At 39.4% G+C, this 15,494-nt stretch overlaps 1 protein-coding gene across 2 annotated transcripts in view; it reads right to left on the reverse strand.

The window, feature by feature from the left end:
* APP (amyloid beta precursor protein) overlaps positions 1-14,359 on the reverse strand; it is a 103,181-nt gene extending 88,822 nt beyond the window's left edge. For both annotated transcript variants that reach the window (XM_015821364.1, XM_015821363.1), the window contains exon 1: positions 14,243-14,359. In XM_015821364.1, the coding sequence (XP_015676850.1) occupies positions 14,243-14,302 (60 nt within the window). In that variant the 5' untranslated portion in view covers positions 14,303-14,359. The remainder of the gene's footprint in view (positions 1-14,242) is intronic.
* Positions 14,360-15,494: the final 1,135 nt, after the last annotated feature.

A 15,494-nucleotide genomic window follows, 5' to 3' on the forward strand; every position in this document is an offset into this window, starting at 1 on the left:
AAGCAGATGGTTTCTTAGAGGCATTACTATATACTGTAATAAAAACAACTATGCATATGCCTCCACTTGCAATATTCTTTTTATTTCCAGTGGAGGATATTTTATTGTATTAACAATATATTTGTAAGTTTAATCAAGTAATTTGTTCACACATTGCAAATCTGGGCTAAACAATTTATGTATCTAAAGAGTATAGACTTTATGCATCCCAGATATAAAAACAGGACAAATTTTCCTATATTCAGTGAGCAAAGCTATCATCTTTCAAATTATTTTGAAATTATGGCATTAACAAAATGAAAAACAGCAGATTTTTAAATGGCAAGCAATGCTGCACTACCTTTTTATGTTTCTGTGTTCATAAAGAAATAATTAGATACAATATATGTGTTTGAATGAAGCCTACGCTTGAAGAAAACCGTCATTTCTTGGCTAGCCAAAAGGACCTGAGAGATACTGCAAATCATTATTACATTTTTGTAATAACACATCATACTATTTTTTTCATTGGACAAATTTTGTTTTTCTTCGTACTATCTTAAAATCAGAAACCAGTGTCAACTAAAAAGTGATCCACATGCCAAACTACGCTGCCAGTTAAGATATCTGAAACTTGAAGTATCTGGAAATGTTCCCTCATAGATACTCAACACTATTCAAGAAGAAAATGGATACCTGATACCATACTACGAGTGGAGACTGAAATAAGATTAGGGGAGCAAACAACAATTTATTGGTCATGCTGGGCATTTACAATAATATCCATCTATTCCAAGAGGGGAAGATGCACATATGTATGCACACTTAGTGGACATTCCAATTTTGGCAATCATACCTTGGAGAAATGGCAATTAAGCCAATCACTATTCTAATCACTTTTAACAAAGCAATATGAGAAGCACAATCTATACAGCAGATATTCACTTGTAAGCTATCTAGAAAGAAGACAAAAACTAGATAGAGTCAAATGCTGACACATTTAAATATGCTGATCATCATTAGCTTGTGAACTATTTTCTCATAGGATTCTCTGAAAGCAAAGATAATAACAGAACAATAGAGTTGGAAGGACCTTAGAGGCCTTTTAGTCCAACCCCCTGCTCAGGCAGGAAACCCTATACCACTTCGGACAAATGGTTGTCTAGTCTCTTCTTAAAAACTTCCAGTGTTGGAGCATTCAAAACTTCTTGAGGCAGGTTGTTCCACTGATTAATTATTCTAGCTGTTAGGAAATTTCTCCTTAGTTCTAGGTTGCTTCTCTCTTTGATTAGTTTCCATCCATTGCTTCTTGTTCTGACTTCAGGTGCTTTGGAGAATAGCTTGACTCCCTCTTCTTTGTGGCAACTCCTGAGATATTGTAACACTGCTATCATGTCACCCCCTAGTCCAGGGGTGGGCAACCTTGGCTCTTTTATGACTCGTGGACTTCAACTCCCAGAATTCCTGAGCCAGCCATGCTGTCTCAGGAATTCTGGGAGTAGAAGTCCACGAGTCATAAAAGAACCAAGGTTGCCTACCCCTGCCCTAGTCCTTCTCTTCATTAAACTAGACATACCCAATTTCAGCAACCATTCTTTATATGTTTTAACCTCCAGTCCCCTAATCATCTTTGTTGCTTATCTCTGTACTCTTTCTAGAGTCTCAACATTTTTTTTTACATTGTGGTGACCAAAACTGGATGCAGTATTCCAAGTGTGGTTTTACCAAGGCTTTATAAAGTGTTATTAACACTTCATGTGATCTTGATACTATCCCTTTAATACTTTGGCACAGATTTGTTATAGAAGGTCAGTAGCACTTGCAGAAGGTTTGGAGCCCACCTATCTGCCCTCCAGCTTGCTAGCTCAAGCCTTCTGAAATATCAACCAACTTTGACGCATAGCTGAACACAACATAAGAGTTTGTACAAAGAAGAAATAGAAAGAATTCCAAGCCTGATCAAGTCCACTTCATGGGGGCTGAACTGGAATAAAAAAATGAGTTCTGGATTACACTCCTACATAGTTCTGTATTGGTGAGGAGAAACAAATATTCTGTATGTTTCTATTTATCATTTCCATATCCGCCCCACTTCTCCTTTACTATTAATTGTACTAAAGCATTGCTTTTTCGACTAGGATTATACAAATACTGTGAAAAGTTTATAAACCACTACTTTTCAACTCATTAAAGTAGTACTGTCTTTTCTCAGGCTTGTGCAGCTGCTTTAGAAGTTGCTCGTAGCTAGTTCTACTTACACATGCATGTACACCCACCTTACCTGGCTGTTAATGTGGTCATTTTGTTTGGTTACACACACACACATGTACAGTTGAAAGTAGCATCTAAAGCAGCTATGCTAGCCTGAAAAAGAAAACAAGCACTGTAATAAAATAAAAAGAGGTGCTTCATCCATGCTATTATATTGTATGTTGTACAAGATCTTACTTTCTATCTTGAAGGATCTACTTTGCCTTATTTTCCAGTGTTTTTCCATAATGTACAGTAAGAGGAATCAATTATACCCAGATTTAAAACCAGATGTAATACAGATGCTGTTTCTGTAATGATCCTAAGCCATAGAAAAATAGAAGAGCCAACAGGAAGGAAAAAATGTGTGAAACTTTAACATACTTCTCGTCCTAGCTATGACTGGGAGATAGAGCTGAAGAAGTTTCTTGGATGAGAAGCGAAACATCTTCAAAGAAAAACAAGAAAGCCCAGTTACCTCTTGAAAAAGCACCTTCAGGACAATCATGACCTGGATGACTGAGAATCTCCACTGACTGGGAGATAAGGAACATCATACACCAAATTTTGTGGACATCAAATCCAGTTCTTAATATGGAATATACATGATACAAATGTCACAGGGAGCAGCAGCCATTCAACAATCTTAGGCAGTGTTTGGATTCAGCAGCTTTGACACAGAAAGAAGGTGGGGAGACAAATAAATGGCTTACAGGGGATAAACAGTTTATAGGATAATGTGTGAGCACCAGACCATGTGGGCTTGTTATGTTAACAATTTAAGACTGTTCTTGCACACAGATGATAATTGAAGACTTCCTTGGCTAATGCAATTACTTCACTTTCATAATTTCTCTGTTCTATTTATATAACTTCTCTGTGTATCTTCAGCTAAAATAATTTTGTAATAAACACGAAACATTTTTACTAATTTGCTGAAAAATAGATACTTTATAACACATGCCCCAAACCTCTTTTCTTTTGTAGAAAAGAACTGCTGAACAAGTCTGCCTACTAACATTCATTAAATAAAATGTTCAATTAAATGCAAAATTATATTCTTGAATCAAGATCCAGTAAAACAATTCTGGTTTTAACAGAGGAAACAGATTTTGATTGTGCCAAAATCTTACCATCAGAGTAATTCCAGTGTATACCAATTGAGTGAGTTCAGCTAAAAACAATACTGATCATTACTTCAGCATGCAAGGTGACAAAAGATGTTGGGTATTAAGGAAATTATAAGATAAAATTTCTAGGAATAGGAAAAAAAATCAGACTACAAATAGTGTTTTCTGTATCACATTTCCTTATAAAACAATTTAAATTTTGCAAGGCATTTTCTCTTTTGGCTTTCTAGTCTTTGGAGTAAAGTTACTGCATTTTTAAGTAGTTATTCCACATTCCTCAGAAAGTACATCTTGTCCCACATTGACCTCAGTCAGCTATCTCTGTAGTGGTGAACACCTTACCAAGTTTTTTTTAAATCACACACTGTGTTCTACCATGATTTGTCAATCTTAATTTACCTTTCACTCTTTTTGATTCCTCCATTTATTTTGTTATTTTGAATTCTGTAAAAATATCCTACATCTGCAGTCAAAAGTCACAGGTTCAGTTCTACCATAATTCTGCTTTGTGTAAAAGCTAGTACCTGAGCCAGTGGCAACATAAGAAAGCTCAGAAAATGAGCAGCAGACACTAGACAAACCAATATAAACATTTCTGTAGACGAGATCTTTTAATGCAGAGGTGTCAAACTGTCAGCCCACGGGTTGGATGCATCACCAGGAAACCGCGCCCATCCCATTGCCGGCAATGGGGAAAAAGCTCTGATACGTTGCGCAATGTCACGTGACATTGCAAATTTGACATGTCTGTTTTAATGAATCAAGACAATTTCATGTCAGTTTAATTATTATGTAAGTGATTATGTAAGGAAATATTCTGTGTAACCCAGATGAGCAATAGTCCTTGAGGGTATCAGTGTGGAAACCAAATATGTTATTTCAGGGCTGCTAGTTTCTAGAAACAAGGTTTGGTGTCATTGGTTCATAGCCTTCAAAATGCCTGAATTGGGCAATCAATTATTCCAATAAACCAATATTTGTTTTAGTAAAGGATATGAGTTGGATTGTTCCCCAGGACTCCTTCAGCAAGCCATACTTTCCATAAACAACTATCCAATTCCCATTGTATACTTTTCTTAAGAACATATCCGAGCTTCAGAAGGAAGGTGTTGACTAGAGGGGTCATTAGCAGGTCAGAATAAATCCACATTAACACCATTCATAAAGTAAGTCTATAACTGGGAGTATGGGAGTACACTTTGAAGAAAAAAGATTCTGCTTTTCATGAAGAAACCCATCCACACAATTGATCTGAATGTTACACTTTTCAACTATCATGGTTAGAGCAGAGTCTTACAGTTAACAGAATATGATATGGTACAATTCACAAAGAGATTCTTCTTCACTAGTAAGGGAATATATATTTGATAGGACTTCATTGAGCTATAGATTTTCTAGTCAAGTCTTTCTCAATGAGAATTTGCAGAGGGAATAGGAGATGACCTTGAGAGGCATGAGGAAGAGTTGCTACTAAGACAATAGTCAGATAAGCAGGTCTTGAACCCAAGCCAAGAAAATAATTTGAAAAAATGCCTCAGACTGTCTGGAACTTTCTTGGGGAAAGAGGGGAATAGATGCTGCCTAGGAAACAATCAGGAAAGAGAAGCAGGAGCCCCCAATGGCTTAACAGTCAGAGAAGCAAACTTAGAAAGGGACCAAGCAGTTCAAAGTGACAGTGAGATGTTTGTACTTTCAGACTTATAAGATTCTGTTAATGTAGCCTGACAATAAAGTGGAATTAGCTCATCTAGTTGGGTTTTTTTTGGGGTCTGGTTTACCTAGGAGGTAATGACACAGACAAGTTCTCCCTAGTTCCCAGAAAAATAAAGTGAGGGAGGGGGAAAACATGTTCAGAATTGCAAGACCTGTTGCAATTTATTTATTTTATTTATTAAATGTATTTGCCACCCATTTTGTTTCAAAGCAACTCTAAGTAGCTTAAAGCATTAAAAGCACTACATCAAAAAGATAAATATTTCTAAAACAAAAATGGAAATTACAATGAAAAATATAATTATATTTAACTGATGGAGAGAGAGAGAGAGCAGGATAAGCGGAGGAGGGAGGTGGGATTTTCTCTTAATTCATCACCTCCAGTGTGATTCTCCCCAGTTGAAACCCCAAGCCATCTGCCAAAGCCATATCTTTTGGCCCTTTTGGAAGGTCAGAAGGGTGGGAGCCAATCTCATATCAAGGGGTAAGAGGTTCCAAAGGGCAGGCACCATGGTAGAGAAGCTTTTCCCTTGGACCCCACCAACCGCAATTCCTTGACTAGCAGCATATCTCCTCTGCCAATGCAGATGGAAAAGGCCAATCCCAGTAAGGTGAAACTGTTCCTCAAAGTAACCTTGACCTATGCCATGCAAGGCTTTAAAGGTAATAACCAACACCCTGAATTGTACCTAGAAGCAAACTAGCTCGCAGAGCAGTAGTGTAACATGGGCCACCTTAGGGGCCCCAACAACTGCCTGTGTCACCACACTCTGCACCCATTGAAACAATAAAAATAGTCCTGACTAATATCATATTTCTTAGACTGGTCTATCTGTAGAACTCACAGAAGCACTCACACAGTTCTAAAAAACTATTTTGAAGTTTTAAGCATTAATGGCAAACCAGGGCCTAGCATATGGAATACAGACCCATCAAGAAACTAGACCTCACTTATATATGAGAGGCCATATTTGTAGGTTTTATACTTCATTTAATTGTCTGCCATTTCAATTACTTCAGGTCTCACATCCAGACACATGCAAAATCAAGCTGCCAATTTAATCCCCGGGAGTTCGATTAACCATAAAATCAGAGTCAACTGGAATGAAAGAGTTTATAATTCAATTCAAGCTTATAACTCCTAAATATTAAAATTTCTTTTAATATTTATTTCCAACGTTTTAGGGCATTTAAAAAACCCTAAACACTTATATAGTCTTTAAACAAAGTGAAAAAAAATCACTGTTGCCCAATTTTTAATGTTGGTATTCATTTCATATTGACAAAATTAATTCCTTACATATCAGATCATCAGTTTAGCCTAAAAATTAAAAAAAAATCAGTAAGTGGAAACATGTTAGGAAACGAACCTCATTTTAGCTGGGGAAAAGGAAATCTAGAATATGTAACTAGTGACAGTGTAAAACTGTCTTGTGTAAACATATCTCAGATATAGGAAGATTTCTGCAGTTCCAAGAAGCAGTAAATATTGGATAAACTTATCATTAAAATAAGGAATATTACCATTTACTCAAATATTCCAGGTCATTTAGGATTATGATAAGTCAGCAAGATTATACTGGGAAAAAATTATCCCTAGGAATGAACATGAATTTTACACACACACACACACACACACACACACACACACACACACACGTGTGGGGGGGAGATAATCCAAAGCAAAGGAAAAATAAACAAGCAAATAATAATCAGGCTTATCTGATTTAAAAAAAAATCACCTGCAGTGTTATTCTTCTTCTCCCATTTGAGTAAAAAGGATTAACCATAAGTTATTGTGGCATTCAATTCAACAAATTACTATCAGTACAGTATTTACCTTCTCAATTGGAATTGCAAAAACACTCTAAACAATAGTTTGAAACTTCAAATGGAAAATTTGATTCTGGGATTCCCAAATTATCATAAACATGGCATTCATGGCAACTCTGAAATGAAACGTTTCATAACTGTGTTACCTACATAAGTAGAAGAATCATTAGGGACATTTAGTATATTTTTAACTAGGAAAAGGCATATATTAAAACATGCTGGGAGACAGCACAGCTATTTCGAAACATGTATTAAATAACCTAACCTTCCTCAGTGATATTTTAGTTATCTTAGCAGTGTTCATATGCTTCTGTTGCTCCATAAAGATGGTCCTCAAATATGGATGTTAGTCTGATGCAACATATCCATTCAGACACCACTTTCTCTATTTCAAGATTAGTATGGAGGTAAGCTTCACATGTGCAGATTACTGGTAGGAAGAACAGGCAGCTATTATCTTTGAATATATCATATCAATTTGCACTGCAACATGCAGAGCTAAAAACAGAAAGTAGTTTTCCTATGAAGTACTTTAAACTTATATTTGTTTTAACATATTTATATGGCCACACATCTATCAAAGGTACTCTGGGCAGCAAACATAAATACAGAAGAGAATCACAATTCACAGTGCTAGGTTTTTTGTTGGTTTTTTTTTTTTTTTTTGCTGCTTCTAGTCAGTGTTGACTCCTGGTTCCTGCAGTTTTCTTGGTAAGATTTCAGAAGTGCATTGTTTGCTTTTTAGGGCTGAGAACAATTAGCCCAAGGTCATCCAATTGGCTTTGTGCCTAAGGTGTGACTAGAACACAGTTTCCCACTTTCTATTCTGATGCCTTAACTGAACCATTAACCAAACTGGCTCTCAAATAGAAAATACAGGTCACTAAAAAAGCCCTCTCTAACAACTGATACACCTGCACCCATATTACTCTAATAACTGATACACCTGCACCCATATTAGAGTTCAATTAGCATCCTGATCTCAGGTTCTGGAAGGCTGGCAGTGTCAGGGCCATCTATGATTTAAACTGAGGCTCTTCCATAAGACAGGCATCATATCACAGAAGGCATGTTTTCCAGGACCTATCAAGTGACACTACTTCATCAATGGGACCTACAGCATGCCTACTTTATCTGGTCAGGTGATCTGGACATAAGCCAGTGGGGAGAGGTAGTTTACAGGAAACCCAACCCTATGCCAACAAAGGCTTCAAAGGTGACAACCAGCATCTTAAACTCAGAAATTGGATGAAAGCCTGCAGCTGAGGGAGCAGCAGTGTTACTTGAGCACAATATTGTCCATATTACTACAGTCTGAATCATCTGAAGCTTCTCAATTCTCTTCAAGGATAATCCTATGTAGAGTATGTTGTAATACGTCAAACAGGAAGTGATTAATGCATTATTCACTTGTAATGCTGACACAACAGGTAGAAGCATCATGTATTTCTTGACACATGTGCACTGGGATGAGATGGCGCTTACCCATTTCAATACTTTTTTAGGAAGAGGAAAAACTCATTTAATGAATAAATCAAACAGGTGGTTCACACAACATGCTAAGCCACAAACAAGTGGCTTAGAAGTCCAACATTTGGACTTTTAAATGGGTAGCATAATGGGTTACTTCTCTGCTAAAACTGTCATTCAGCACTACTGTGGCCAAGTGTGTGACAGACCCTATTTTCTGGTTACCAGTATGTTAAAGGCCTTTCATGATTAACTGCTAATTATGTTTTGTTTTTAAAGTTTCTTTTAGTAACAATCTATGTTTTTATTTATATTAAAATTGTGTACGTCCCAGAGTGAGATGTGTGGCCATATAAATTGAATAAACAATGAAATATTGTTGAGAGGTATTACTGTTCTGTTTGCAAAAGAAGCTGTATGAAAATGACTACATTAGTGGAAAGGTGAATTTGGAATTAGTTTCCCTTTTTCATACAATACATATAGTGGGATGAAAAACTGCTCCGCTAAAAGCAGAAGACATACAGTAGAGTGACACTTGTGAATTTATAATGGTAAAGAGCAGTCATTCATATTCTTAAAGCATATAAATATTATGTCATATTCATGCAGTATAAATCCTCAAGAAAAGAGAGCAAGAATGGATTTATTTCAAGAGAGTGAGAAAAGGTCATTTATGCACAGATGGTTAAGCATTATTATAACCAATATTCACTAGATCATAGCTCAAACTTTTTGATAATCTCTCCATTGAAAGCAGTAGTTGCTAGCTGTTACTAGGTTAAAATTTTCACTTAATCCATAAGAATATCAACTTTCATCCTTTTAAAATTAATGATCATAGGACGAATTTTATCTCTCAGAGTTCATACATATGGTGGAAGCTATTTTTTCTAAAGTAAAGGAGAGAAAACGGAGGTCCAGAATTTCACTACACAACTAATACATAGCCTATTTATGTACTCCATGGTTTACAATTATCACTAAAGCTATTTTTCCTTTTGGTAAGTGTGTACCATAAATAAATAAAATGATAGACTTTCTTAGACTTATTTGCTATCTGATTCTAATAGGAAAGGGATACATACACATGTATAGTGATTTAAGAATGGATGCATTTCTTAACACACACTTTTGTTTAACATTGTAGTACAGTATTTCAGTGCTATCGTTATTAGCAAAAGCAATCTTGAAATGAAAATTAATGTAAAATCCAATCATTTTCTAAGTAAATACAGTATTATCACATATTGAACAAGTTTAATGCATCACAAAATGAAGTATATATCAGCTAACCCTAGAGTTTGAAAACTGACATGTTGTAATACTAGAATTAAAGGTATTTTCATAATGCAAGGAGATTTAAATTCCTTCTGTTATCATAAAATATCTTCGTAACATATACCAATTCAAACGCTCTAGTCCAGTGGTTCCCAACCTTTTCTATATCCCGCATCCCTGGAACGCTTCTGATATATTCTCGCATCCCTTACAAAAGTTTGAAATAGCGGCAACAAATTATACACTATAATTTTGAAAAGCCAAGTTTTTGCACCCCCTGGAATATCGTCTCGCACCCCTGGTTGGGAACCCCTGTGTCTAGTCCATAAACAATCTAATTCATAGGCAGGACCAGTCAAGTATGAACAACAAAACCATTTAAAGGATGTACTTTCAAGCAAAAGAATGCAATTTTCATCATCACCTGCAGGTAATATACCCCATACCAATATATGTCATAAATAGGTTGACATATATTGGTATGGGATATCTAAACTATTATTTAAGCTTTTATACATAAAGCTATACTTAATTCTCTAAAAAGACAGCTCAGATTAAGATAGTAAACACATTTTTATTTTTCAAGTCTTTACTTTCAAAAATCTAAAACTTCCTTTCTCAATACCAGTCTTGGAATAATTTCAATGGTTAACAAAAATCAAAGTGTCACAAAAAGTTGTAATTAAAATTTTTGTATTTTTTTTCTTTATAAAATAAATTTCTTTGCCAAAACATTGCAAAGATAATGAAATCAAACCAAAGTGTCTTAACTGATAATTTCCAGCAAGACTCAGAAAAAGAGGGAACGGGGTAGAGGAAGGAAGAAATGCATATCTATTGAAAGGTAAATTACATTTTCATAAAAGAATTGTCTTATTCATAAAACTACAAAAAGTTGGTCATACAAAGTTATATATGTATTTGTACCCTGGCAAGTATGCTCCTTTACAAGGTACAGCTAAACAGTCATGTCTTTCTCATGAAGTGGGTATATAAACTCTATCCCAGTCATTTCCAATCTGTTGTATTCTTTGACTATAACTTTTACTATATTTGGCTATGGAGAGGACAAACAGTATACAGACCTTATACCTTAAATCAGGGATAGTCAACCTTGGCTCTTTTATGACTTGTGGACTTCAACGCCCAGAATTCCTGAGCCAGCTGTGTTGAAGTCCACGAGTCATAAAAGAGCCAAGGTTGACTACCCCTGCCTTACTTAAATGCTAACTTCACATACCACACAAAACAAAAAAGAAATCAACCACATGATGACTGAATATATGTGAACCAACACATGGCTTAATGCAACATGTAAAACTGACTAAGTCTGCTCCATGGTATGACACCTGTCACTTAACTCCTGTAAATTTTATTAACAACATATAAAATAGACTTAATCTTCTTTGAAGAGTTGTTGGGGGTGAAGTACAGGAGTTGGGAGAAATATCACGAAAGTCAACATAAATTCATTGGACAAGATGAAATAAAAAAGCACCAATTTTAAAAAATTGAACAAAAATTTAATTCCTAGCCTTTTACAGACTTCATAGGCAGGTCTGAACAAGCTTTTCAGCAAGTATTAGGTCTATTAATAAATTTCACCACTATAGAAAAGACACTCAAACCTCAAATACAAACAATTTGAAAAGCATTTCTATTCTATAATTGGCATGTGAAACTAAATCTAATGCTTAACAAACAGATCATCTAGTACGGTTGTGGCAAACATATGGCACGGGTGCTAGAGGCGGCACTCGGAGCCCTTTCTGTGGGCACACATGCCGTTGCCCCAGCCTCGCCTCCCCGTGACCCCCTCCTCTCTAGCAACCCCCCTGAAGGAGAGTCGCTGAGTGTGGCCCACGCGGAACAGTGCAGCCAAGGACATGGCAGCCAGGCAGCGTAGACAAGACTCTGCCCTCACACCCCATCATGCAGTTGATGCTGCAGGGCGTGGACAGAGGGTGTGGCCGCCATAGCGCTGCTAGGTTGCCTGGGCGATCTGTGGCGGGCCCTGGAGGCGGTGAGTAGTATTGTGGGCAGGCGGGGTGGGGGGGCAGAGCGGGGGCTGGGCAGAGGGGTGGAGCGGGGGCAGGGCCAGTTTTTGGGCACTTGGTCTCTAAAAGGTTCACCATCACTGATCTAGTAGTTGCTCTTTTGAAGACTTTGTGTTCTTTAGATTGTTCATCCACACAATATTAGTTAAGTATCTTATATCACCAATGTATGCATTGACTTCAAAATGAGTCACATTCATTTAATTGGGATTTCTAGAACAAGTGTGCATAAAATAGAATTATAACCTCAATATGCCATCCTATACTCACCTACTAAGGAATTAAACTTAATTAAACTCATTTGCATCAACAAATTCAAGACCTAATGCACTGATGGAAAGGCAAGTCAGCCTGAAAGCAACTATGCAAAATAGGTAAAGGAGATTGCTTTTCTTCCTTCTGCTCTCCTGAGAGTTAAAAAAACAATTAAAGTGAATCAGCCTTCACAAATTTAAAAATTCACATTTTACCTATCACAATATTCCTTTAAATGGTAACCAGTATTATGCAAAAAATGGAAAAAATAGTATGGAAAATAAATTTAAGGCCTATGTATACTTTTGATCTGTCACTCATCATGGATTGGGTCAATTTCACATGTTTTTTTATCCACAGAGCCTCGTCTCAATTTTCTGTAACTAGCAAGGAGGGAATGCTAGTCAGTTTCAGCTCATTGGGGGGCAGTATGTCAGAAGGAGAACCACATTTTATTTCCAGCTCACACTATTCAATGCAAGCTAAGATCTTGAACCTACTTTGCAGGCCAACATACAGTATACCCATCCCACCAAATGCCTTAACCTTTAGGCTCAAAAAATTAAATTCCAAGCCTCTCCATTATTTTTTTTTTACAGTTTTCAAAGAGGGTGTGGCATATTTAGATCATCTTTTGCCAATGCCAGGAAAAGCGAACCAGTCTACCTGGAGCAGTTTCAGCCCAATGATTTGAGTACAACTTATTCTGCAAAATGACAGCAACAAGGAAGATGGGGGGGGGGGAGAGAGAGAGAGGGGGTGTAAGAGACAGAACCAAACGCCAAGCCAACTCGTGGGAAAACAGTCCCTCTACACAGGGAAAGATTTCTCATTTCTCTGGCGTTTCCTCTCTTTCTCACCCATCCCTTTCTTTCTACTCCGGATGCTGAAGCCGAAAAACATTCCACAAGGCATTCACTACCTGATGGGGAGCTGACTGAAAAGGAAGAGCCGAGTTGTTAAAACACCTAGCGGTGGGAGGGCTGCTTCGGTCTGCAGCTTTCATTACAGCGTTTCCTTACTGCACTGCAGAGGCGCCATCTTCTCGCTTCTCAAGCTTTCCTCCAACCCATTTCCTTTCATCTGGTGCCCCAAACTCCCCTCCTTAGAGGAAAGCCTCTAGGTGTACGAAGCGCATTATCCCCACACCGAAGGAAACCCCCTTGTGGGATTTGGGCAGATTTCTTCCCCCACCCTCCTCCAAGTCCTGCCGCCCAAGTCTGCAACGCACACCAGGATAATACTGGACGACCTTATTACGGGGGGGGGGGGAGAACCCATCATAATGCCCTTTTTCTCCCTGACGAAGAAGCGCGGAGGGACAGAGGGGCCGCAGTTGGTGGGAGCAAAGCCCCGCTGCCCAAAGGCGGGGAGGGGGGCTGTTCCGCAGGAGCCGCAACGCATTAATGCCTTAGTACTGAAGTTGGTCGAGCCAACAGGCACCTGAGCCGAGAACTTACTCCTCCTCCCCCCCCCCACGAGTGAGGGGCAATCCCCAAACGAGTGCCTCTTGTTTGCATTCCCGGTGAGGAGGAGGAGGAACGAGGGGAAGCAGTGAGGAGCGGGCGATCACAATCGCCTGGCCCGAGAATCGGGTCTCCCGGCCCCAGCATCCAGGCGACGCTGCCCCCCCTTCCCGATTTCCGCCCCCAGATCGGCCACCCCAGACAACACAGAAGAAAGCGTAAAGGCAACAAAAGCCGTAACGGCGGCCGGCGACAAACGTGGAACTCATCTCTGCTCCCGTTCCCCCCCCCTCCCCTTCATTCTTCGCAAAGCCAAGCCTCGAATCCACCGATGCCAAGTTGGCGCATTCCAGAAAGGATGGATGCGAGGCACAAAAACAAGGGGCCTCGCCCTCCCTTCCTCGCGCCCCCTTTTCTGTCTCATCCTACGGACCGCCCGCTTCCTAAGTAACCGAAAAGAGGCAAGATTCCCTTCTTCCTTCCCCCCCCCTTCGCAAGCGCCCCAGAGTCGACGGACGCTCGCTGAAAGGCTGCCCAAAGCTACCCGCAAGTGAGCGAGAGGCATTTTCGGAAGCCGCTCGCCTCCCAGCCCGCCCAGCCTCCTCTCTCCCATTGTTCAGGCTGAACCAGGGATCTCAGAAGAGGCGCGGATCGAGGAACACACCCTTTCTTCTCGAGCCTTCAGCAGGCCGCTTTCACCAGCGAGTTTCGGGGCGAAGCCCCAGCCTTAAAGCTGCCGGAACCTCTCGGCGAACAAAGACCTTCTCGTCGCAGCAACAGGGAGAAGGTACATTGGGGAGCCGCTTACCTCCAAAGCTCCCGCTGTCCAAGAGGCTACGAGCAGCAGAAGAGCTAAATGCGGCAGCATCGCGGGCGAAGCAGCAGCTAGGACGCTGGAGCTCAGGCACTAGTTTTAAAATATATATATATATATATAGGAAGGCAGTCGAAAGATATCCGCCCAGCCGCCTTGCTTCGCCTCCCCGCTCTGCTGAGGAATGAAAACCGAGCTGCAAGAGCAGCAGCAGCAGCGCTAGCGGAGCTTCGGAAAGGAGAAGGAGAGTCAGCTGATACTCCAACCCGCCCAAAGCGGCGGCGGCGGCGGCAATAGCAGCAGGCCGGTCCTTCGCAGAGTCCCCTAGCGACCGAACTGCGCAACTGCAACTACCATCGTTTGGGAAGCCCCGGCCGGGAAAAGCAAAAACAGAGGAGCGGAAGGGGTCCCTGCTTGAGGCTGTATGGGCGACAGTCTGATATTTGCTTCTGGCACAGCAGGCGATGGATCGGGGTGTAGAACTAGGTCTAAGCGATTTCGAACATTCTTCAGTTTAATCACAGTTTATGGCGTTCAGAGTTGTCCCCCGCCCCAAATCAGAAACGAAAATCGATTGTAAGATGGAAGGATCCTAAAATGAATTCTGTTTAGTTCTGAGGTCATAATTAGTTCCAGAGATCAAGAGTTTTTTAATATATTTCTCAGACTGGTAAATTTTGGGTTCTTTAAAAAAAAAAATCAAGGCAGACCGACAAGCCAAAAGTTGAGCTCTTTGTTGTACAATTCAGCAGGATGAGCAGTAAATGTGGCTAAAAGTGTAGTGTGTCACCAACTGCTCTAGGTAGCCGTTCCTCCTGCTTCCTACTTGTGCATGTAAATCAACTGAGGTACTTAGTGCATCTCTTTATTTTATTAGAAACTGGTAAAAGTAATGTTTAAATACTAAATAGCTAAACAAAATTAAGTGCCATGAGAACGTCTTCATTTATATTAGTGATATATCCAAAATCACACATTTTCCCATAATGTTGTGTGTTTCATTATGCTTAGAACTGAAAAGTGAGATCAGGTGATTTAGCAATGGCAGTGAATAGAGGTGGATTTGAGAAGTTATGGGATTTGCGGTTATACCCCCTCCCTCTCTCTGGTGACCAGCCAATCTTGGTCTTAGCTATTTTTCTGCCAACTCATCTCCTTTCCATCTGCACTTCATTTCTCAAGTTTCTTTGATACCCTTTATTCTCCCACCCCACCCCCTTATTTTTCTTTTTGTGACTCCAGCTTC

Source organism: Protobothrops mucrosquamatus, unplaced genomic scaffold, assembly GCF_001527695.2.
Source record: "Protobothrops mucrosquamatus isolate PMUCROS unplaced genomic scaffold, P.Mucros_1.0 scaffold1313, whole genome shotgun sequence".
In the NCBI taxonomy this organism is placed as follows: Eukaryota; Metazoa; Chordata; class Lepidosauria; order Squamata; family Viperidae; genus Protobothrops; species Protobothrops mucrosquamatus.